This window comes from Oreochromis aureus, linkage group 16 (assembly GCF_013358895.1).
Source record: "Oreochromis aureus strain Israel breed Guangdong linkage group 16, ZZ_aureus, whole genome shotgun sequence".
NCBI classification, from domain to species: Eukaryota; Metazoa; Chordata; class Actinopteri; order Cichliformes; family Cichlidae; genus Oreochromis; species Oreochromis aureus.
In genome coordinates, this window is record NC_052957.1 from 32,744,278 (window position 1) to 32,770,599 (window position 26,322).

General features: G+C 41.3%; 1 protein-coding gene across 1 annotated transcript in view; it reads left to right on the forward strand.

Annotated features, from left to right (window-relative positions):
- plcl1 (phospholipase C like 1) overlaps positions 1-26,322 on the forward strand; it is a 136,773-nt gene continuing 110,451 nt past the window's right edge. Inside the window, exon 1 of the mRNA XM_039599940.1 lies at positions 1-1,387. Coding sequence (XP_039455874.1) covers positions 1,202-1,387 — 186 coding nt within the window. The 5' untranslated portion in view covers positions 1-1,201. The remainder of the gene's footprint in view (positions 1,388-26,322) is intronic.

A 26,322-nucleotide genomic window follows, 5' to 3' on the forward strand; every position in this document is an offset into this window, starting at 1 on the left:
CATCATTTGTCTTTTGCTCTGCTTGCATCTAGTTTTGATGTCAATCAAAGAAAAACACCAAAAACAACATTTTAAAAAAGTATTCATTCATTTACACTGAAAACCTGCCTAAACTGAATGCGTAACATCTGTTCCTCCTCTAATCCAGAAAGCTGAGCTTAATTAGAATCAAATATATGATCCATTTCAGCACATCGGACACGATTTGTTAACTCTGTGCGGATAAAATGGTTTAAATATAGGCTCAGCTGGGAAATACAAACAATACATTATCCCACATAATGTCCTGTCAGCTCCTCCCCACCAAGTGTTAGGAGTCTCTCTCGGTCCCGTGAACTCGGTCGTCCACCTATCGGAGGCTCTGAGTGGCTCGGATCTCCCCAGCCGCCCCGCGCACTGGCTGCTCCGCGCGTCATTCGTGCTTTTTGGCCGGCGTGTGGGAGGAGCTGGGTAGAAGCGGTGAAGGGAGGGGTTCGCGGGCAAGAGGCGGCGCGACTGTCAGTTGTGTTCCGCGTCCTCGTCAAAAGTGGGCTGTTGTTGGCCTGAGTGCAGTCAGCACAGCCGGAGCGGCTGTTTCAGTGAGAGCGACGCACCGCGAGGAGGCTCAGGTTCGCTCCTCTCCGCACTTTGACGTCCTCGAGCTGTGGGAGGAAGGCAGGGGAGCAGCGCAGCCACGCAGGCTCTACTCTGAAGTGTCCTCCAACATTTTCTCTCCAGTAGCAGAAAGAAAGAAAGGAAGAAAGGAAAGGCGCTCCCTCAAGCTTTACGCGCGCTCCCATGTAGTCCCGCTGTTCGAGCAGCAGAGGAGGCGGACGGGAGACGGAGAGGACTTGTTGCGCGTCTTCGGGGGACGCATCAGTTCAGCTTTCATCCAAGTGTGTCTGCGCGCGCATATGATGCTCTGATTGGAGCGGGCATGGACTGTGGAGATCAGCTCCGACTAACAGCCTGAAGTCAGCGCGGATTTGTGCTTAGCGACTGAGAGAGTCTGCTCACAATCAAGGAAACCGGGGTGCTTAGTTTCCTCCAGGCGGACAGAGCTGCTGCTGCTGTCGGTGCTCGGGTGAAGACAGGACTCGATTCATCTTTAAATGGCATCCAGGCTCAGCAGAGGCAAACTTTATTCGGGTCAGATCCGACGAGTTGATTAATTTTTCCTCTCAAATTACTTTTAAATCAACTCCTCCGTATCCTCGTCGACATGTCTGAGCGTGATGGATGTGGAGATGGGCTGTGCAGCGACGAAGCGCCCGACTATATTCCACAGAGAGCGCCCCGCGGTCGGCGCAGCGGTGTCATCCTCCCCGGCGGCGGCGGCGGCCAGGACACTGATACCATCCTGCTGGAGTCGGTGAAGGCGGCACCTCGCCGGAGCAGCATCATTAAGGTAGTGTAACCCCAACCCAGCCTGCCACACTGTTTATTTATTCATTTATTACTTGTTGTTCTGGGTCAGTTTTCCCGTTAAGTCATGAGAACATGAGCCCGAACGCCAATCCCTGACTGGATCCGTTGGATCCACTTTGATTCATTCAGGGTTGGGAAATGGCTCAACAAGTGACACGCCTCCTCAGGAGGAAGCCTGTGAAGCTGCAGGGACGAAACATTTTGGGAATAAAATTTCACAGCTTGCTTTTAAATGTTTTGACTTTCCAGTCCCTGTGACGCCAGGGTTCACGGACCACTGCACCTTCCCAGTGCTATCCAAGAATTTAAATGGCGCGGATGCATGCCAGCACCCACGCATGTCATGGCACACTTCCAGCTTATAATGCCTATAGTGTATTTTATCTTTTAGGTAACATGTGCATCACGTAAACGTCCACAGTTTGCGTCTTTATCATTTGAACAAACAGATGAGCTGAGCAAAGTATGCACAGTTCTGAGCCAGCTGCAGGGAGAGGATCGTGCACAGCAAGGGTAGAAGAATGAGAGTTGTTTATGGATGAAATGCTCTGATAAGATCATCTTCACTGTGCTTCCCTGCACTACGCATACTTCCATCCTGGCTCACACAGTAAATAAATGTTACCTGGTTCAACTCAATCTCACTGCGGCTTACGCTGGAACGACCCCTCACCTGCTGGCCCCCTGACCTCTGACATGCTGCTCCAGCCTCACCTGTGCTCGGATTGCAGGTCACTAAACTTTCACAAGGAGCAGAGTGAGGAGGATCGTGTTCGAGGGATGTCTAACATATCTGCTCAGCAGGATCCTCTCCACCTCGGCTCACATGTCACCTGACTTGTAGCAGCAGTGTATGTTAATAAGTGCTCAAACTCCAGGTACCGAGCTACTTAAGTACAATTTTAACTCTCCTGTTGTCCTGGGGTCATTTTTTACCCCAGAGGACAAAAGGAGTGTGGCAATCAGGAGGACATTACGAGGGTTAAGCTTCTTCTCCTGCCTGTATGAAAAATTCACAATGTAAGAAATGAATAAATGAGATCAATCGTCACTAAAATTTCATAGTTTCCGTATCACTGGTGTAGCTCACCTGGGTGGGCAGGTGACTCATATACTGTGAAGCTATTGCTATTGTGAGGCCTGGGTTCAAATCTGCCTTGGGGTCATTTACTTCTGTCTGTTCTTTCCCAGGGTTCCTGTCTTACTCTCCAGTGTTGTGTCTCAAGTAAACCCCCCTTTTTTCAGTGCTAGGGCTAAATGTGGACTAAATGTGGATTTGGAGGTATATATGCACGTTACTCGACACCCCTGAATCAACATCTTTATTTGTATCTCAGACAGTGTAATACATTAGTTATTAGTTTTTTCTGTAACTGTGACTGCTCTCAGTTTGTGAAGACAAAATTTTGCTCCCAGTTCTTATATTGTGATGTTTGTGCTGTAGTCCTTCATTCACATTAGAGCCAAACACTGAGGTTTATGACCTTCTGAGTCCACTTCCCATCTGATGCTATCAGGTCACTCCCATATTTCATGTCAGCAGTCAAGTCACATGGGATGGTGACGATTCTGGCCCTCATCAGGGGTGTACACAGGCAGAGAGAGTCAGCCCCATCTGGGTGACCCAGCTGAACACAGAGTCCTTTGACAGCTGCCGGCAGAGGAAGTAGATAAAAAGATGGACGGAGGAGAAGCGTGATGTCGGTGACAGCCACCGTAATTAATGGAAATGTGTCAGGATGTCAATTACTGCTAACGATTGAAACCAAATCGGATCGTAATCCACCGAAAAACCCCAACTTTCCCCGATTCATAAAGTGACTGTGATGCACTGCTCATTGCTGACCTGTGTTTGGGAGGAAAAGACCTTTCACATCCTCTGATAATAAGAAAGGTTGTTAATATCAAAGCTATAGTCTCACCTTTTGGTGTAGAGAAACCATGTAGAAATATGTGGATATAACTGTATGGACAAGGACAGTTATTGTGCATTAATTAGTTGTTGTGTTACATCTTTGGAAATCATCCCCAACAGCAACCACATTAATTAAGAACTAAAGCCTCTTAAGAAATTTGAAATGACTGCTCTGTTTTTTTTAAGTTAAAAGTTCGTCAAAGTTTAAAAGAAGATGAACAAAACAGCCACAGAGACACTAAAGCTGACCTCAAAACTCAAAACTACCACAGAGAGACTCAAACATACAAAGAGATGTAAAAACTGATAAAGTCTGGATTTATGCATCATTTTCTAGTATGATTGCCGGGTGTAGGGTTGGTCCTCTGGTCTCCAGAGTGTAGAAAGACTCCTAAATTATTTGATGGTTCACTCCTTTCTGCAGTCGCTGTTTTCTCTATCAATTTATCGTCTGTAATAGGTCCAGGATGTTGTCAGAGTTAAGGTTGTTAGACTTGTCCAGCCATGGTCAGAGGATTGCACTTTTAATTTATAAAAACAAAGCAGGAGGGACATAGTGTTCAAAGTGAAGGAGACGTTTTTTCCTCTGTCTACACACACAAACTGTGATCTCTTGAGATGAAACCAACAGAGCTTTTTACTTGAAAGATGTTACCCTTTACCTTCAGTGAAAGTGAAGTGAAAGGACGCGGCTGCTTCCTTCACATCTCACATTACTATGACAACAAATGCTCACGTGCCTGCAACACCCACACAAGTTACATGTCTGTGGGCACACACACACACACACACACACACACCCCTGTTATTGCAGAACACTCCATCAAAACACACACACACACACACACACACACACACACCCCTGTTATTGCAGAACACCCCATCAAAACCAGTGATGGGAATAACGGCGTTACAAGTAACGGCGTTACTAACGGCGTTACTTTTTTCAGTAACGAGTAATCTAACTAATTACTATTCCTATCGTTACAACGGCGTTACAGTTACTAACAAGGAAACGCGGTCCGTTACTATTTTTCAACAAACAGACGGTTGAAGCTGTGTTCAGCTTACCGCATGTTATATCAGTTGCACGGAAGTAGCTGTGGTAATCTGGACGCTACAGCTTTTAAGCAGCTGCGCGCGCCCCGCGGATGGTAATCACGATCGCTGTCTAGCACAACACCTGGAGCTAAGGAGGCAAAACAATCGCATGAGTGCTGCTGTTTGACTGAGGAAGAATAAAGTAGTCGTGGTAAGTCAATCACATGACCACTTAAAGACAAAGCAACAAGGTGCCAGTTTTTAAATTGTGTTGATAGGCCACGTAAAACCAGAGTCATGATAAACAATATATACGCTGCGTTTTTTCATCAATTTTTTCCTCATGTTAGCGCTAGCAAGCACTCTCTGCTTATGAGCAATAAAACAAAACAAACAAAAGTTTTAGGAGTGACGTAGAGAAAGAGAGAGAGAGAAAGAGAGAGGAGAGAGAGAGAGAGAAAGAGAGAGCAGAAAAGAGAGAGAGCAGAAAAAGAGAGAGCGAGTTTTGAGATGTGAGATTTGTGATGTTTAGCGTGTTTGGAGTGTGTGGTTAATGTGTTGTCTTGTGTAGTTAGTGTGTAGTGTTGTGGATAGTTTTGTGTTGTGTGTCAGAACAATGAGGCGACTGCTGTCTCCAGGTAGAAACGGAGGTGATACACCTGCTGCTGTCAGGCCTGCAGGTATCAGGCTGTGATGTTCTCCTTTATAGTGGACAGAAATGATTTTTTGGAGTGGCACAAATAATTTATGTGGCATCTTACTGAATGCAGAACAGCTGATTGTTCTTTAAATAGTTTGAAATGGTTATTTAAAAAAGGGTAAAAGGTAAATGGATGCAAATAACTTTGTTGTTTGCAAAACTTGTGCATAGGATTTTAAAATTGACAATTAATATTTGCATTTGAAGTTATGAAATATGATTCATTAAACATGTTTATGGTTGTTACAGTAAAAATATAACTTTTCTACTGTGATTTTATGTTTTTGTCTGATTTTAGATCAATTCTGGTTATACAGTATGACAAAATGAGAACATAACTGTAAATTCAGGCACGTGAGGTTGCGCTAAAAGGATGATACCAAACAAGGCAAAGTAAATAGTTTTTAAAGGTAAAATGTGGAGAGAAAATCAAGAGTAGTAAAAAATGGCCAATTATACAGAGAGGTTAAACGTTTTTTTTTTTTTAAGTAACGTAATAGTTACTTTTCCAAGTAATTAATTACTTTTAGAATATTGTAACTCAGTTACTAACTCAGTTACTTTTTGAAGAAGTAACTAGTAACTATAATTGAATTACTATTTCAAAGTAACTTGCCCAACACTGATCAAACACACACACACACACACACACACACACACACACACACACACCCCTGTTATTGCAGAACACCCCATCAAAACACACACACACACACACACACACACACACACACACACACACAGACAGCTAAGTCAGTCCTTGTCCAAACTCTTGCACTGATGCTGCATTTGCACCTTTTAGCTCAAGACCTTTAATGTAGCTAACGGCAGAGATCATTATATCAGTTTGTTCTCCTCTAATCAGCTTTAAAGGTAACTGAATTCATCAAATGGCTCTTATATAAACGTATATGTACATGGAAAAATTAGTATCGTAACACTGTCATTAAATTTGTCACCTTTTTCCATACCTTACATATTTAATATGTTTAAGAAATTTGCTGTCTCCACTAGAATATAAAGTAATGCCCATGGGTGCCAAACAATATTCGGCTGCACAGGAGGCGTTTGTAGCGTCACTCTAGGTGTGAGAACACTGAGTACAGACAGGGAGTGAGGGGAGATGGTGACAGGTATGACCTGCAAAACAAGTCACTGGACAAATGTTTATTTTGGAGTTTTTTGGTCAAACTTTTATCCAGTCAAAAAAAATCTTGTTATTCTAGTCTGTGTCGCAGTTACTGGTAATGTGTCAGTACTGAACCTGTTCTCAAAGAACGGCAACCTTATTAGCAGACCACAAGAACTCATGCACATTTGCAACAACATTTTTATTAAGCAACTACAACAAGTGTTGTAGTTGCTGATCTCTGGTGATCAAATGTTTGGAGTCATGATCGACACAAGTGTATGTCTGTTACCTCTGAACCGCTGTTGTTCATCTTTTCCCCTCATAATCTATCTGGGAGAGTTTCACGTCCATCCAAACCCTGAAAACCTTCCAGCAGCCAGTCACCTCTTGACCCTTGTTGCCAGAAATAGCTTGTCCTCCTTCTCCAGTTTAATAAGCAAATAATTGTATGTGTAGGGCCTCAGAGAAAAGCCCTCTGTTGCTTTTTAAGGGTGGAGGGGCACAGAGAAGAGTGGAGTAGGAGCAATGTGAGTTGGTTTAAAATGCACAAACTGGCTTGTTAGTTCATTCGCTTTAATTTTTTTCTAGCTAATACAAATTAAGAAACAAAATTGGGTGAAGACCAGAGTATCTTTGAAAAAAACATCAGCAGAAAGACGTCTGAATATAGGGCTGGGCCATATTATACCGTTCACTGTAATACCGGTACAATGTTAGGCAACGATAAGAAAATGAAATATCGCGATAGAATATGGGTAAAACACGCATGCGCAGTGCCTTTGTTTTCATACGCACATGGCCGAAAAAGCATGGTGGCAACGGAGAATGAGAAGGGGGAAAGCGGATAGTTGAGTGAAAAGGATGAACCAGAATTGGTTTGTAAAAATGGTGAAACTTCAGTGATGTGGAACTGGTTTGGTGTTTGTCCGTCAGATACACAACAAAGCACTTTTTTTTGGTAGAACATGCAAGTGGGCCGTCGTTATTGCCGTATTTGTCGGACTAAGGTGCTCGTAAATCTGGGAGTAGCTTCAGGTCCCAAAGTCAAACGAACACACAGCATCACTGCGAGTTGAAAACTGTCTAAATTCTTTTATCTCTAATAAAACGATCAGCATTGCTGCTTTACCAGGTGTAACTATGAAGTTTAACATCCAGGCATCCATGAAAACAGAACTTATTACATTTAACGGAGTTAGACGTTAGCAGGAAGTCAGCGGTAGTTAGCTTGTTAGTTTCGCTAGTTACCTAAGCATGATATAGCATGTTCTGACTGAGAGATTTCTGACGTTTCTGAAATTAAGACGTACAGCTCTGCTGTCACTTCCAACATAAATGAAGACGGGAAACTAAACAGCAGTGACGTTTGTAGGGTTACTGAAGTTGGGCTAGCTGGTATGTAATGATGTGCTACGCGATCGCTAGCGACACAGCTATGTTAGCATAACATAAACACAGTGAAGCTGGAGGATGAACGCTAACTTTTTTCCACTCGATAAAAGTTAACGTGAGGGTTCCTGATGGTTAGGGACAAATGCAATCGCATGGCAGGATGCTGTAAACGGACCAAACTTCAGTCAGGAGAACAACTGAGATAATCCATCCACAATACCAGGTTAGTCATTAATATACTGCAACAACATGGGAATAGAGCAGCTGTGATAGAAAACAGCATTAATGAATCAATGGTACAGAAGTGGAGGAAGCAAGAAGAATGAGTTGAATAAAGTTTGATTTATCTGACTGCACCTTATGGTCCGAAAAATACATATTTGACTTTTTTATTTGGCACACTGCAGTTTAATGTTGCAAAGCACCTTTTTTTAACTTCAGGGGATATTATACATGGTTATGCTCAGGATATGTCAGCCCATTTCTACTGGAAATGCCTTTTGGTTAAACTTTCAGCAAGGAATTTGCATTTGCACTGTTACATTTTTATATAGCTTTAATGCACATAAAAAACAGCTGCTTGTTTAAGTGAAAATAAATGGATGTGGTTTTTTGCGCTAGTAAAGTTGTGGAGTTGTATTTTGTCTCGCAGAAATTATATCGTCAGTTATATCGTTATCGCTAATTTTCAAATATATATCGTGATATATGTTTTTGGCCATATCGCCCTGCTCTACCTTAATACACAGCAAAACTTGAAAGTCTAACTGTTCCTCCCTCATCATTCAGGCTCATTCATGAGTTGTAATTCAGGTTGTAGTTGCTGAGGCGGCTGCCAGACGCTGCTTCATCACGTATAAAGAGTCAGCAAAGGGGACGTTAATCTCAATCAAGTTAAACACATTAGGCTCAGGCTGTAATATCAATTTTCCCTAGCAAACCATCAGCAATTAGCTTACGGCATTACTGTGTAACAGACCAGAAGGCAAAACATGCACTCTGTGGTAGACATGCCAGTCAGGCTGGGGAGTGGGGTATAGGATTAGCAGTGAATGAAAACAAACACACACACACACACACACACACGCAGACACACACACACACACACACACACGCAGGTTTTCAGGATCGGGCTCAGGGGAAGGCTTGGTTGGATGTCTCCCTGACAGGCCTGCGTGTTGGCTGACTGCTCACTGCTGGAGTGCTGAAGGACACCATCTCTCTCCATCTCTGTTGCTGTAGTGTTTTGAGCGTAGAGCCTTGATGCCTCGCAAGTTGACTAAAATTAAAATTGCAGCAGCATTTCCAGGAGCCATCGAGTTTCCTGAACATCACAGATGTTTAAGAAGTGAGACAGGAATTAATGCATTATCTAATTCTTTTCCACAAGCAACTTGATGGAGATATATTAATCTGACTGTGGCTCTGTCTGAAACAAATAATGTAACCACTATGCTATTCGAGCTCTGGCGGCCAGGATCACTGTATTGGAGACTCAGCTTCGCACCCTTGAAGAACCCGTAGCTACCCAGGCCTCTGTAGTCGGTGCATCCAAAGGTAGCGTAGGGCCCCGAGCAGCCAGGGAAACAAGATGGCTGGGTGACGGTGAGGAGGAAGCAAAGTCTTAAACACAAGCCCCAGGTACACCACCAACCTGTTCATGTGTCTAACCGCTTTTCCCCACTCGGCGAACTGGCAATTCTGTTCTGAGACATGCGAAGCTGGAGACACCAGCAACCATAGTCAATCGTCTTTCAGGGGCCAGAACAACACTGAGGGAAATTTAAAACTGCTGGCTAAGGGTAAATGTAAATTCAGTAAAATTATAATTCACGTCGGCAGTAATGACACCCAATTATGTCAATGTTTGTAAAGACCCTTTGGCTGGCTTTCTGATTTTCTACATCTGAAGATATTCATCAAGAAGTGTTTATCATAGATTCCGACCGTGTAAGTAATACTTTATACTTTGTGACAAATATTTGGGGAACATCATGAAATGTAACATCCCCACTGAGTGTCGTGTCCTGCGGATGGCCGACTTCAGCCATGGTGAATTGACATGAAGTAGCCAACATTGCAAATGGCCAGCATTGCAGGGACTAGACAGTCCTGCAGAGAGGAAAACTAACGTTTCTATGTGGCCCAAACTTGGATAAGAGAATATCCGGGATATTAGTTGAATCATATGCAACGACAACTGCTACATAATAGCTGTCTGGAAAGGTCTAATGCTAAATGATTAACAGTGAAATGAGCCTAAAATGGCTTGTGTCAGGTTAAAATGAGGGAGTGCATAAAGGGTCGGTAGGATTCTTTTAAGCTGAATTATGCAAAGCTACTTGAGTAGCTGGAGTATCATAATAAAAACATAGAGCTGGAAATAATAATAGGTCTCCTTTTAAAAGCCCTTTAAAATCATAATGAGGTGAAAACATAAAAGTTTAAAAGTGCACAGGAATGTGCCTCTCATCCATTATCCCCGTCTGCCTCTTTTCCCCCTGCAATCCGCTCTCCTTGTTCTGCATCTTAACCTTGCCAGTCCTGGCAACTTTCTTCCATTTGCCACCACTTTGATTTTTGCTGTTTTCCAAGGCATCATTGTTCTGACTTCACTCTAATTTTCTGCCCCCCCCTGCTGTGCTGAGAAGTGAACAATGATTTGCTTGCGCTGCACTCCTGGAAACCCGTCAAGAGTAATAACAAAGCATCCCCTGTGGTTATGTGGATTTTGTGTGTGATCAGTTGCTAACCACTAAGGGCCCTCTGTCTTCCAGTATCATTCAGCCACTGGTGCCACATCTCTCTGAGTACAGACCTCATCACAGCTGCTGGTCAGGAGTTTGTGTGAGTGAGAGCGAAAGAGACAAAGCACATGTGGCTCTGTACACACACTTGTTATTGTTATCATTTCTCCACACTTGTGCGTCTTTTGGCCTTGGAGGGTTCAAAAATAGAGAGACGGCAAAAGTTATGTCTCTTCACCTCAGAGTATAACGTGAAATTTTGTAGTTAATAAAAAAATAGCGAATACAGGACAAATGTATTATGGTGCCTGGCTTTACAGCGCAGCATCGTGTGAAAATAACAGATCCATTTCTTTAATATTTAAAAAAAAAGATCCGATGTAATCATAGGAAGTAGTAAAAAGCAGAATACAAATTGAATTAGCATAGGTACAAAAAGTAACCGTTGGAGCCTGACTGATTTATCAGCAGGCCAATATTAGACATTTGCCGATATATTGATATTGGTATTTGATCAATAGTGGTGGCTGTAGCTCAGAAGGTAGAGGAGGTCATCCACTCATTAAAGGGTTAGCGGTTCAGTCTTTGGCTGCTCCAGTTTCCAGACAAGATACTAAAGCCCAAGTTGCTCTCCAATGTGTTTATCAGGGTATGAATGCATGTGAAAGAAAGCTTGTATGTGCTTGTATGAATGGTTGAATGAGGCAAGTTCGATAACGCACATTGAGTGCCCAAGCAGAATAGAGAAGTACTATTAAGGAACTAGTCCATTTACCAATAAACAAAAATTAAAATGGTAAAGAAGATGGGTGAAGGGAGAAGGAGCAAGGGGAAGACATTCAAGGGTCCAAAGCCTGCATTAGCCTTTTAAGACTACCTGCTCAACACAGCTGGGGTTTCACTTGATGCAAAAACAGTTAGAAAAGAGCTCGGGAGCCACCTGCAATAACAGCGCCAGAAGAAGCAGGTTAATTTCGCCTTATGAAGGTGTACCCATAAAAATGAACCATATAAGAGGGAACGGGATCTCAGAGGGAGAAGGAAAGTGAGAGGACTTGGGTCTCAGCACATTAATGGAGAAAGCTATAAAGCAATCTCTGAAATCTATCCGAAAGCCCATCTATCTACTATGAGGCAAGAAACAGAGTATCTTCTGAAATATCCCACAAACACAGTGAACCAAATACATCAGGTAAAAGCCAAAGGTACCTAACCATATTTGGTGAAAAGGCAACACTGTATCCAACTAAAAGAAACTTTTTCTAACAGTAACATTATTGACCGATATTAACTATTGGAACATTGAGGACTTTACATAATGAAAGGAACCAACGAATCCTGAGGCTTATCGAGACATTCTTCAGTAGAATGTCATGTTGTTGGTTATGGATTTGAAGCCTGACTGAAAATGGGTCATTCATCAAGAAAATGGCCCAAAGCATTCCAGCAAAATAATCAAGGCGGAAAAAGACTAATTGACGGTCTGCATTAGCCATGTCAGAGTATGGACTTCACTGTGATCAGAAAGCTGTGGCAAGGAGCAGTGTGCAAAAACCCCTGAACCGGGTAAAAGACATGCTTTTCTTTTCTTTATAAAGAAGTTCTTTGGTTGAATAATTTGCTGGTAATGTGGATGCGAGAAGCTTTTGACAGCTGTTAGTTTAAATATATAATCTAAAGGCATCTCAATCAAATAAAATGTTACTAGTGTCACTGGTAATAGAGAATGCATTTAGCTATTTTGCCAAAGTAGGCTAGTAGGCGTTCAACAGCACAAGATTTTTTTGTTATTAAATTGAGCGCCTACATTGATTTCTGTCAGTTGCAAACATGCATCAGAAGCTTTTTGTACAAGAAAGGAAAAAAGGGGTTCAGGTATTTTTAGCTATGCTATCGCGAAGCTACTTGTGACTATGTAGTGTGTAGTTCTCTTTGTATTTCACAAGGTTACACAAAGTAAAGGTCCCACGTGTGTCACGGTAAAGTATTAAGGTCACATGGCTTTGAGGGTTGGTGTATGTACATTTAATGGATCGTGTTTAACTTGAATAATCTGACTATAATCAGAAGTTTAACTTTTTAAAGGAAGCAATCACTTGACTGATACTTGAGGATGTATTTTATAAGGAGCTATAATCACGTTTGTTGGAAGTACGGGAAATACAACTCACAAGCGAGGAGTGCTGCACATCAGAAGGCTTCCAGAAGCTGGCCAATCTGAGGAAAGTAGAATTTTACAGGTCTTAAAGAGACAGCAGCTAAAATAGCAGAGAAAGAGGCGTAGAAGTGAGCAGCTGCATAAAGGGTCCGTGTCGGTTAAATTCACATACAGAGCCACTGTGTCAGACTTACACTACTTTATTAAAGGTAGGAAATAATGACAGAAAAAGACACTACTTAAATCATTGAGAGTGTAGGAAATAATGACAGGGAGTTAATGCGACCAATGTGGCCGTTGGTCGCATTAAAGCTATTCTTATTTCTGTTAATGATAAGAGACAATAATGATTTGGGGCATCAAAACCGTGACCTTCACTGCAAAGTCGACAAGGTCTCTGGTGCTGGAACTGCAGACACTAGAGCATGGAGAGGATTTTGGATTTGAATAAGTGAAAACACAGAGTAGTTTAAAGTTGAGTGGGTGCCATGCAGGGGGACTGTGGGCAAGGATAGAGGAGAGTTGTTTATATCTACAAATCACTTCCTGTTTAAAGCTCTCTGATGCATCCATCCGCATAAACACATGCACAGCTGTCTTTCTGTCACTGTCAGTCTTTGAGTTTTTCCCTGTGAAAAAGAGAGGGACAGAGAGGGAAAAGAAATGTCAGGAAGCAAGGAGAGCAGAGGATTGAGATACACACACGGAAAACTGCTCAGTGTGTTTTGACGCGTTGTAGAAAGCGAAGCGCCAAGAAATAAATGTGAGGGAGGGTACTGAAAAAGGAGCGAAGGAAAATTAGTGTCATCCAGGCAGATGCAGTGTGTGTGTGTGTGTATATGAGTGTCAGCGCAGTAGTGTGTGGCGTTAACCTCAGGGTGGATGTATCTGAAAACTCTAGAGACTGCATGTCAGCTTGTTTTGCTGCGTTGGGCTTCAGCCTGGAGGGCAGTGCACAGACGCACCAACAGACATTCAGATCCTAAATGATACAACAAAGGCCATTTTCTCACTGTGCTTGCTGGTTTGAATCCTTCGCTCAAAAGCACTGCTTCTTTGGGATGACATGGAATTTGATCCCAATACCACTGAATTTCCACCACATTAATAATGCACTACAAACAAAATGCACTAAAGCATATGCACATGGTATGGCTCTATTTATATTTCGAGCTGCTGCTGTTAGCATTGGGAGATAACATACTAAATTAACCCAAAGCATAAAGTGTATGTAAGAGATAGGTGTAGATTCCAGATGAGTGTGACGTTATGATGGCTACGTCCATTAGAGCCCAAACAATTTATCAGCGAGCCAATATTAATGACCGGTTATTAGCTATTTGCTGATCTATCGGTACTGGCTGCATTTATCAGCCTATCAATGTTCCCTTTTTATGTAGGGCCTTAACAAGATGCACAAAAGATTTGCTTAAGGCCCACAAACACAAATTCCTATTTTTATATTGTAAAAATTAAAACTTTCCAAAACCTCAAAAAGACTTTTAGAAATTTCAAGTTTTGTGTGACCAGTGCTCTAAAATTAAGCCAATGTACAGCTGATTACCAAACATAAAGACAGCAAATGTAGCTGCTGATTTCAGTTTCCTGTCATTATGCTAAGTTAAGCTTATCTTAATTGTGTTGCACACACATCAAAGTTGTATAAGAAAATATTTATCTATGATCTTTCTAGTGACACTAGGTACTGTCTATGAAGTCACAACCCAATCAGACGACTGAGAACGACGTGTTTCTTTAATAATGTCAGAACAAGACAGCGTAGAACATTTGTGTCTGTTGTTTTCTTTTTGCTGGCAGTGCAGGAATGTCGTTTGTGATGTTATCGTGATGCAGTCATGAACTTTCATCATATGAACTGTGATTCCACTGATGTAGACCAGCTAATCGTCGTGGACTTGGTTTGGGGGAAAAAATGTGCACATAAAAGTTTTCAGTGTAACTGCTTCTGGATTCTAGCTCCAGTCTTTTGTCTGGCCTCTGTTGCTCTGTAGCATGTTTTCTGCAGCAGTGCTGCATCATTACAGTGTGCTCGGTCCAGCTGACATGTTGCTTGACAAAGACAGTGGGTGTGTCCTGACTTACCAGAAACTTGTATCTGGTCGTGTGTGTGTGTGTGTGTGTGTGTGTGTGTGTGTGTGGCATTTACAAATGTTTGTTGCTGTCTGAAGAATAAACAGCTGTCAGGTGATTGTGAGCTTTTCTCTGTAAGCATGTATGAGTGAGTGTCTGTCAGTGAGTTTGTGTTTGCAGGACATGTTTCAGTTTTTTCAGAGAGGAGGAATGTGCGCGGCTGCCAGGGTTGGCCTCTGTGACTTCACTTGGACTAGCACAGATCCCTGGCAGCACATACACCTGCTGCCATGGTAACCACATATGACAAACTCCCTCCACATTCTAACCCCTTCCGCTCTCTGTGGTGTTGACTTGTAGTACTCGGTTTGTGGTTTCTGTTTACACAGGTTCATTGTGGGTTATCAATTAGTTTTTCTGACATAAGGCAAATCCTCATAAGCTAAATAATTGATTTTAAAGTGAAGACCTGGTTGAAGTGTTTGGGTTACTGTTCTCACTAGAGTCCTTTTAAAGGATGGAAACACAACTGTGCTGAAGAAATGTGTTGGCAGTCCTGCGTTGCTCATCGAGACCAAGCAGGTCTTAGAATGAACACGTTCCTTTGTCACTGCAGCAAATCAAATCAAACAGTCGAGGAATGTTCTCGATAAGTCTACCCATGCCCAGTGCTGTGGTGGGTCCATTTGTAGATGTTAGATAGATCCTTTCCCCATTTCCAGTCTTTATGTTAAACTAACAGAAACATATTTTGCTGCTTTTTTGCTGATGCTTGTAGATTAGCTTGGTATTAGGACAGTAATCAGACAGCTAACTTTGCTGTTTTGCGATAAGCTCTGTGGTTGGCTGTAGATTAGTTTAGCATGACAAAAGAATCCTGAATAAACAGCTACCATTGCTGCTATATGACAAGCTGATCTGCTGCTGCGTGTAACGTCATGCACATGCTAGTCTGTTAGCCCTGAAAATGTGTCATATTTTCTGCTGCTTATCTGGGTCCAGGTCACAGAGGCGGCAGTCTAAGCAGAGAAGCCCAGACCTCCCTCTCTGTGGCCAATTCCTCCAGCTCATTTGGGGGAATACTGATGTGCTCCTTGCCAGCTGACAGATATAATATCTCCAGCGTGTCCTGGGTCTGCTCTAGAATATATGCCTGGAACATCTCACCTAGGAGGCGCCCATGTAAAGCTTTCACGTAAAGCTAAAAATATTACATTTTAAGTACCTACAAATGTTTATAAACAAGAAATTCTTTCATGTAAAATATTTTAGTGCCTTGATTTTACTTTTCTGACAGAATCACATACATTTTGTCATGCAACAATGGGTGAAGGGTCTGTGCAGACATCTATGTGCCTGCACCTGTGCATCTGTGGAAACTTACATTACAACACACTAACTACACCCTTGGTATTTCTCCAGCAGTGTTCCTTCTTCCTGAGTGGTATAATAGCGATCACTACTTCTTCATGGTGTCCCCAGCTATGTCCAGCCACCACCATTTTGTCAGGACCAGAAGTATAATCTTAAGGCATTCTCCACCACCCTTGGGGGCAATCAAACTGAGGCAGGTTAATATCATCGACTGTTTTAACTATGCCGCCACTTTGTTATGGCGCTCCATGTATGCCTTAAACTGCATCTTGCACCCTGCTGTTAGCATTGTCTCTGGGGCATCTTTACACAGCCTTGTTCTCCTGATGTCAACCTCAAGATCTTGTACTCAGAATCTTATGCCATGATTAGTGCCCATGGTTATGTCCATTTGAGGATTTCTGGATAGTATCTGCCGGTGGTACATACCGTGAGGGCCTGTCCTCCATGATGGTTCCTCGCCTTCCTTCAAACATTGCTGCCTGTGAGAGTCAGTTGGGGCCATCTTTGAATTCGTGGATGTTTCTTGTCTCATCCTGGACTGTGGTGATGATGGTCAAATGCATACAGCCTCACTGGTTGATAAGTGAACTTCCAATGGGAAGGAAGCTGTCTTTATGTCAGTGGCTTTTACCTGGCCAGACCCCTAGTTGAACGGGCACATAGGTTTTGATATCTTGCACCCATCTGACACAGACTTGCCTGACCCCACAGGACTTGGTGGTTGCACCACTGGTCTGCCGTGGTTCGCCACCAACACTGAACCATAATTTCTCCATAACAGAGCACTGGTAGCATGTTGATAGTGGGAAACATACAATATATGGACAAAGTACTGGGCCACCTACAGGAGCAGCTGGGCCATGCCGTAAATCTCCCGGTGCACAGTTTTGGTGCTGATGTTAATCCCAGAAGAGGTTTGGAACTCTGAGTGATTGAATCAACAGAGTTTTGGCAACTTTTATTCACTATGTGAACAGCAGTGGGGACAGAGCATCTTGGTAACCCCACTCTGTAACTTGTGCTATGGGCTGGAGTTGGCCTTAGTGCATTCTGCCACATTTGTTGGCTCAGAAGGCTCTTGCAGTTGGTTGTAGGATATTCAAGAGGGAAGAAAATACAGGCAGTGCAATCTGCTTGTCTGTAACAGCTCGGCGACTGTTCTGTGAAAATATGAAATTCTTGCCAATCCCTTTCTTTAGAACAAACCATTATATTTATATATATATATATATAATATATTTCTCAATATAGATATATGATGATATAGGTATATATATTTGTATATATATATATATATATATATATATATATATATATATATATATATATATATATATATATATATATATATATATATATATATATATATATATATATATATATATATATATATATATATATATGTATATGTAAGATTGGATTGAAAACACCTGAAGTCAAAGATTAAGATTTCTATAGCGTAGCATCCTGACCAAGTGAAACTGTCACAAGTCAACTTGTTCCTCAGAGTAACAGAAAGCTTTCCGAGCTTTCTCATCTTTGTTCACTGAGAAGTAGAAACAAAATGTCATCAGATACAGAGCAGAATTTGGAAGACTGAAATGAACAAAAGTCCCATCCACAGTTTCAATGGACCATTAATATTAGTGGGCTAAGACATGCCAGCATTACACAGTGATGTGAGAAACGCACCGAACGAGAGAAAAGTCCAGTTTAATCAATGAATCTGAGATTAGTGGCCGTGACAGAGGGGATTATGTAAGGAGACAAACAGGAGAGAGATTGAGTGTGAGAACCCCACAGTGACATATGGTGGAGGGAATATTTAAGTCAGAGGGTTTACCGGCACCAAATCAACTCTGTCCCCACCGAGAGGAGTAGCAAATCATTCTTTAGACATGCTTCACCCTCTAGTTTGCATCTCTGTGGAGAAGGATTCAGGTTGTAGATATCGAGCTCATTACCAGAGAAAACTAACAAAGAGAATGGTGAAGGTATTTGTTCTGTATAGTCCAATGTACTTGAAGGGCATTTTCAGTTTATGCACACTCGGTGTCTTTACGCTCTTGTCCGATTGACTAATTGGCTCATAATTTTAACTTTAATTAAGAGAGATTACATCACTTTTAATAATCTTGCGCTTGAACAGACCACTAAAGCACATCAGGCAAGATAATATTGTGCTGTACTAAAACGCACAGCCAGGTGAGAAGTCTGCTGGCTGTTTGGTTGTGATTCTTGGCAGCAACCACCAGCGGTCACTAACAGGATTACTGGACTAATCATCTTTCTCTCTGTGTCCTTTGGGGACAAATCATGTCTGCATCCAGCCAACATCTGTCCGTCCTCTGTCTGTTGACCCACATTCTTCAAGTTCATGTAACGTGCAGGTTTACAAAATGTTACCAGATTCTTTGGTGGCCATTCGAGGGCAGTAGAAAGGCCATGTCTTAAGATGATGTGAAATTAGCAATCAGATGTGTTTTTCTTACTTATTAAGCAGCTAACATTATAATTCGTTCTTTCATTGTGTCTGATCAAGTCCATCTCTCATTCTCTTTTTGCTCTTTTTTTAGTTTGCAAAAACATGAACTGCCTTTTTGGGTAAATGTGTAGTTCACCGCTCTATGGAGCCACCTCGGATGTTGCCAGCTGGGTGTTTTAGGCTCAGATTTACTAACACTTTGCACCAGAGCAAACTGGGTTTTGGGATTAAAAAGTTCTGTCTGTACTCACTAAGAGATGCAGTGACAAGATTGCTTGTGGGAACTCTGATATTTTTTGCGCTTGACCCTGTTGCATATGTATTTCTGGGAGTTCTTTTCTCAAGGTGCAAAATATAGGAAAGTTATAACTCCAGTGATTCACTGACGTTTGCCACACACAATTTACTTCTTATTGCACCAATATTTAAAACAAAAAACAACTTATATTTTGCACTTGACACTGAAATGAACTGACTAAGTTTAGAAGAAAGCCCTCAAAGCCTGATTGCACTCATTTTGCTGTTTTTAGTAAATCTGGCCCATAAAGAACAACGGCCAGATCTGATGCTGAAACCAAGTGATGCTAAAGTGCCCTAAAGCTGCTCTACTTTATTGTGGTTTTTGTTGTAATACCAATAATTTACAAATGGACTTCATGTTGTGTTGAATGCTACAAAACAAGCAGTAATCATCTGATTACCAAGGTCACACCAATTGAGCAATAGGGTCATTTTCCAATCATTTTCCAGTAGATGGAAAGATGTCTACTCCTGCTGGCCAATAGAAAGAAAGCAGGTTTTCATAGACTTGGAAGACATCGTTTAAATACAGTCTATGATCCAGAAAAGTGAAAATTTAATCTGTTTGTCACTGAGGTAGTAAGTAATCAAATGTGTGAATTCTTTGGAATATTATTGTGAATGAACAATTTTTTCATTTCATGCTGATGTGTTTTTCACAAGTTTTCTAATAATTATTTATAATATTTAGTACTCTCATGTGAAATTACAATTTTAAAGCTGTTCTAGTGTTTTTCAACATTTACTGATTTTAGAATTTGTAGTATTTTTGATTTTGCCTTCATATTCTCACATTTGTCAAGATTTCCTTCCTTCAGATTATTCTGGTATTACACTGGTGCCCTCTCTCCGATTTCAGCTTTATTCAGCCTTGGATAGCGACAGAGGAAAAATGGTAAACGACACAAAGGGTGGCAGCTTCACAGTGAGCCAGGCACAGGTACAGAAGGGCAGTCAGGTGTTTTTGAAGGCACAGTTTGTTGGGACGCGTCATATGGAGTTAGTAAGTAGAAAAGAGGCAGGAGCAGAAGAAATAGATCCAAAGGTGGAACCTGCAGAAATGTGCAAACAAACAAAGCAGTGCAGGTGTTTGTCAGCCCCCAGCAATATATTGTCACAATATTGCTTCTTTCCCTCACAAAATAACATTCTGCCGCCTCTGTTAGGTTGTTTTTGCCCCAGACGGTAACATTTCATCTTTTCTCTTTTTCTCCAGGTGTTGATATTGCCTAAGGTTGATTGCTCTTGTTGTTCTGTGTACAGTTATACAAATTTTGCACTCTCAAGTACTCTCCTCACGTTTCAGTGGGTTTATACTATTACGTTTTTGCTGCTGTATAAATTATAATTACATTGGTGAAATTTACTGGATGTTCCTAGTGATCCACTTCCTGGTTGATGAGGGGAAACATGTACTGATTGAATGGTAGGACTACGAAGGGCTGTTTAAAAAACAAACATTTAAGTAGTTTTTATTTTTACTTTGTAGGTTAGCATTCACGTTAGCTGCTATATTAGCCAAAAGTAGATATTGTTACTTTTTGCATTAGCTAGTAGAAGCTCATAGGCTCGTTGACTCGGGAGTCCAGACTTCCGAGGATGGGGGGGATTCAGCACTGTGCCTGGCTGACCTGACATCACAGCTCAGGTCGGCTATATCAATGTGAAACAATTTGGAAAAACTGTGGAAGATGCTGGATTGATTTGTTCATTATTTGTATACTGGAACGATCTTTGAATGTGGGAAAGAAGAGTACACCATTATACTGAAGTAAATACTGAATAACTGACAGATTTGTAACTGAATAAACTAGAATATATAAACCTACAGGTAACAACCATTATTATATTAATCTTATGTATAGTCTTTAATCTTGTTCATGACCTTTATTGTAATGTTACATGAAGAGAGTTCAGCCTCATACACAACTCAACAAGCAATGACTGAAGCACACACTTTCTCTCTTTTCAACATTTGACATATAAACAACTCACATTGCTTATTAAACAAATAACAAAGGTCAGGTCAGACGTTACAATTATTTTATTTTATTTTAGTCTCTCTCACAACTTACAACAGCCAGCTGGTGTTCAGAATCGAGTTCAAAACACATAATTTGATGATTTCTGGAACTGACTTCACATCAGTCTTCTTCTGGTGAAAATGCTCTCGCTTTCCTTTCTGGATTAAATCAAAAGAGGTTTTAATTCAAAATAAGATGTTAAAGCAAAGATGAGTGAAAGATTCAGTTCAAAATATACTGATAATATAGATAAAATTGTATAAAAAGATCCAGTTATGGAGCTTTAACTTTAATTTCAGCATGATGGATTTGCTCCAGAACAAATTAAACACTGAAATAAAACAAACATGAAACAGATATAACCTAAGTGAGTTATCTCTCCACTGACAGGCAAACGCCACCGAGGGTTTTGAAGGCAGTGTGCTGGGAGCAGGCTGTTCTAAGCGGGTATCACAAATCCTGACTGCCCAGTTAGCGGGTGGCTGGCGAGGGATACTGGCTGTCATACTAGAGGGAATGGACATCTCTGAATCTAACACATATTTGAAATTTAGGCAATTACATTCTCACTGAAAAACAAGTTTTATTGTGATAGCTGCAAATAAAATGTCTACAAAGCTGTAACATTTGTTACAGGTTTATACAAGGTTTAAGTGGAAACTATACAATAAAAGACGTAAAGACATCTGAAGACTAAGGCTGCCTCATTTCACACTCACACATACATGTACAGTGATTTAGCTGCTGAGGTGACTGCTCCGTGTGCTGGGTGGTGGACACATCTCACATACGTGGAAAAACCAGGCACTCCTCTTTGTCTCTGGCACAGTAACTTGAGTTTAAATGTAAGTCAGATCTCTCCGTTTCATAGACGCAATCCATGACTTGTAACCTTGAATGAGGTCATCTTTGGTCTGTTTCCTTGGCTACCAAAAGGAGAATAAAAACGCTGACTTCCTGGACTCTTTGGCTCTTTTCGAATGCACACACCCATTTCTTTATGTCAACAGATTTTTGGAGGGTCTCACAATCCTCTGAGATGAAACTGTAGGGTGGATCAGGCTCATGTTTTCAGTGGAGCTTTCAGTCAGTGTGGAGAGAAAAAGTGAAATACCACAAAACATTTCCATGGCTTAGCTTAGCAATAACCAAGATGTTCAAGAAAAATGTGACCACACTGTACACCAGGAGAATTCTGGTGTATTTCAGCCTGAACCCTATTGTGGCTCCAGTCGTTATGATCAGTTTGAATTCTCTCCCACTTGGGCCTTTGTCTTGTGACCTTTTGGAAATTGATTCATTTGAATGTTAGTGCAGCACATGACAGCTAGCATGAGACCCTGGAACAGCAAAGCTAATTATGCGACTATATAAGAAAGCATGATTGCCATTACTGATGACAGTTTGCTCACCTTTAATTCAAAAGCAATGATGTAAGAACTGAGTAAAAGCCGGGTGATGCACTACCACCCGAAAGGTTGGACACACCTCATCGTTCCAGGATTGATCTCCACCTGGAGCTTTTTCTGAAATAACCAACAAGTGATTGGGAGCTGATATTGGCTGCTTTTCCATCACTATCATCCATCACATTATCTAACAGTCCTTAAAGACCCTGGAGGAGCATTTTGTCCCTTCATAAATAATGATGAAGATTTAGCTCAGTGTGTCAGTTGTCTTTATGGTACCCATGTGGCTAAATGTTTCCTTGAACTCTTGAGAGCCGGTTAAAAACTGTTTAATGTTAAATATTTTCTTAAACAACTACAAACCCAGTGTCCTCCTGCACCTCTGGACCAATGATTCGTTTTTTTGGATTTAAGAAATATTGATGTTCAGTCCTTTTATTATTTTGTCTTGAACTTAAGTGTTTCTCCCTGTGAGTTTCGTTATGTATATTTCTAGCTCTTGGTCCTGTTTGATTATGTTAGTACCTATTTATGTCCAGTGTTCCCAGTCTTGCTTCCGTGTCTCGTCATCAGCACCTCCTGCACTGGTGAGTCATGTCTCCATTATTGTTTACCTTTTAGTCTGTGTTGTATATGTTGCTTCCTGTTTTATTTTGATAGTCTCTCATCTCTTTTGCATTATGTTGACTTTTTCTTCCCCTGTCCTGTTATGTCTAATTTGTTCCTGCTGTGTTCCCCAGCTGTCTGCACTCCCTTAATCACCCTCCTGTGTATATCTTGTCTCAGACTGCCTTTGTCCCTTGGAGAGAATGTCTGCTCACATTTCTGTGTGTCTCAGTCCTCATTTATTTCTACTTTAGGTTCAGTAAGTTTCTGTTTTCCTTTTACGTTTTGGTTCTTTGTGTTTTTGTACTCTGGACAACCGCCTCAGTAGACGGCACGTTCATGTTTCATTCCATCTGTCTGAGAGTCTGCTTTCGGGTTCTCGTCTCTTCTACACACCCATATACAAAAATAAATATCCACTAACCCATATTTTACTAACAAAAGAACAGAAAATATATAAAAGTTTTGGACCAGGAAAATTAACAATTTTAAGAAAGGAAAGATCATTTTTAATTCTATGGCATCAACACCTCTCAAAAAAGTTGGGACAGGATAGCAAAAGGCTGGAAAAGCAAATGGTACGAAAAAGAAACAGCTGGAGCAACATTTGGCAACTAAGTGGGTCAAAAAGTCAGCAACATCACTGGGTTTAAAAGGAGCATCTTAGAGAGGCAGAGTTTGTCCAAAGTAAAGATGGGCAGAGGTTCCAGTCTGCAAAAAACAAACAAATTGTGGAATTAGTTTAAAATAATACTCCTCGAAATATCATTCAAATATTCTGGGAATCTGGAAAAATGTCAGCGCCCATTGTACAAAGCCAAAATGAATATTGGATTCGCATGAGCTTCTGGTCTCCAGGCAGCACTGCATTAAAAATGGGCATGATTCTGTCATTCAGATTCAATCAAAATTTGAAATTCTTTTTGAAAAACCTGGACACCACGTCCTCCAGAGTAAATAAAGGAGGCACCATCCAGCTTGTTATCAGCACTCAGTTCTGAGGCCAGCAGCAACATATGCTGTCATCCAGATTCTGGCTTTTTCAGGGACAGCCATGCACATTTCAACAAGATAATGTTAAACTACATACGTTGCCTTTTAGAAAAGTATGGCGTTGTAGTAGAAGAGTCTGAACTGTCCTGTCTGTGCTCCAGACCTCTGATTTGACACATCATCAGTCAAAAAAATACACCAGAGAAGATGCCCGACCTCTATCAGACAAGAACGAGATAACATTCTTCTCCCAATAGCCCAACAACTGGTCTCAGTTCAGTTCCCAGTTGCTTACAGACTTGCAGAAGAAGAGGGGAAGAAGAGGGCTACACAGCGGCCCCATCCCAACGTTTTTGAGACGTGTTACTCTAATGAAATGAAAAATGAGCCAATAATTTAAAAAAAATGGTAAATTTCCTTATTTTTTATGTTCTATTATAAATAAAATATGGGTGCATGAGATTTGGAAATCATTGGATTCTGCCTTTATTTACAGTATATGTGTTTATTTATTTGTAATATTTATAGTAAATATTAAAGTCTCAGCTTTTTCAGAATTGGGCTTTTACTTAGAAAACTTTGGCAGCTGGGTGGTTGTTTCTTTTTACAGACTAAGTTTTGTAATAGCGGGCTTATGCTTGGTATACATAAGTTAAAATTCCAGTTCCATTGTACTGCCCTCGAATGGGCATTTTAAAGCATTCCTGAGACATTGCATTCACAGGACTGGGACAGACATAAGTTGACAGGTGCACCGAGCATGCAGAAAGGACAGTAACGTTTCATTTTTAATGCCAAAGAAAGTGGAGAAGCGATGCATGTAGCAGGTAAAGGTCAAGTCTCCTTGAGCTACTCAGGAGGCAAACCTTGAATCTTCTCATCCGTGGTTGGACGTGTTATCTATTGCACCACTATCCCTTTGTGGCCCCGGCTTTTGTAACTCCTTTGTTTCTGTAGCAGTTCTCCTTAACAGGTTTATTAACAAAACAAATGCCCTGTATGAGGGTCAAGCTCATGACCTTGCTCACGCTGTGTACCACACTAACGGAGCTCAGTAAGCTGTAAAAGCATGTACAGTGGATTCTGTGGTGATTAACCATCTTTGACTAATCTCATGATTAGTCAACGTAGAAAAGTCAGCACCCTAATAATAAATACTCAATAAACTGGTGAGACGAAATCAGCCACCAGACATTTTCCTGACACAAAACATACATCTGTTAGTTCATGTGTCCCTTTTGAGGTTCAAAATCACAAGTGAATCAGATTTTTCAAATCTATCAGGATTGATTTATAAAAACATATCTTCAAAACTCACTTGTGAATGTGACGCTAGAAAAAATAAGAGAGCTCATACTGGAAAATACACCTAACTTCAGTCCATGTAAAATGCAGCAGATCCTGGAACAAGTCATGCATCAGTAGTTAGGAACACTAACTGCAGCTGCTGTGACCCAGATTTGAACAGGTTTGCTGTGACCACAATGCAGAGTGGAGTCCTAACCACTATCACAGCTACTCGTTGACCTTGAAACCCTGCTGTTGTGATGGCATCTCAGCCCTGCTAATGCTGTGGCACGTGAGCTCTGAATGTTAACATTAGAACCTTTTTCTGTGCCCTGTTCACTACACTGCTGGCCCTCCACACTATGCCGTTACATTAAGGGGTTGTTTGACATCTATGGTCTTTTAATTAGCAAAGAAGTATCAAGAACATAATCAAATTGCTTGTTGAGTTGTTCACTTGCGTGCCTAATGAAGCAGATCCTAATCTGGCTGTGTTATATTATATTGTCCATAGAACATGGCATAAAACTGTCACATCACAACATCAGCGATGCACAGGAACATGAAAAGCCGGGGCAACATTTTTTTGCAAAATGTGCGAGAAAGCTGTTCTTGCTAAAGGTGGAAACAGAAAACTGGTTTTACCACTTCAGAAAAAAACACTGTTAAGCACAACTAAGGCACATGAGGAGAAGATGCAGAGGTACTCTGTGGTTAACCACCTTTCCATTACCTGACATTACCCAGTCAACAGGGAAATGTCAGCATAGCCACCGTTGACCTCAAGACTCTGTTGTTGTAATGGCATCTCAGCTCTGCTGATGCTTTGACATATGAGCCCTGAACACCATGCCTTTGAGTTTGAGTTTTTGCAACATTGCACAACAACAGATATGATTGTGTAATTGGCAAACAACTGTCGAGAGCATGTTGAGCTGTTCACGTTCTAAAGAAGGAGATTCTAATAAAAGTAGAAGCTAGAGGCCTGGCAATAGACAGAGCTACAAATACAGATGCAGCGTTCACATGTTCACCACACCAGTGTTTGGCTTTTTGTCACATGTGGTCACAGTGTCACTTTACTCCTCCTGAGTGGCACTGAGAAATAATGGCCAGAAAAGAGTTTTAGTAGAATCTTCTGGTGCAACACATCTAACGAAAGTCGGGACAGGACCATCTGTGGGAACTGTGGAGACCAGTTTCTGGACTTTTGTGAGAAGAATGTTCTCATTCTTGACTTCCTGACTGACTTCTTTGT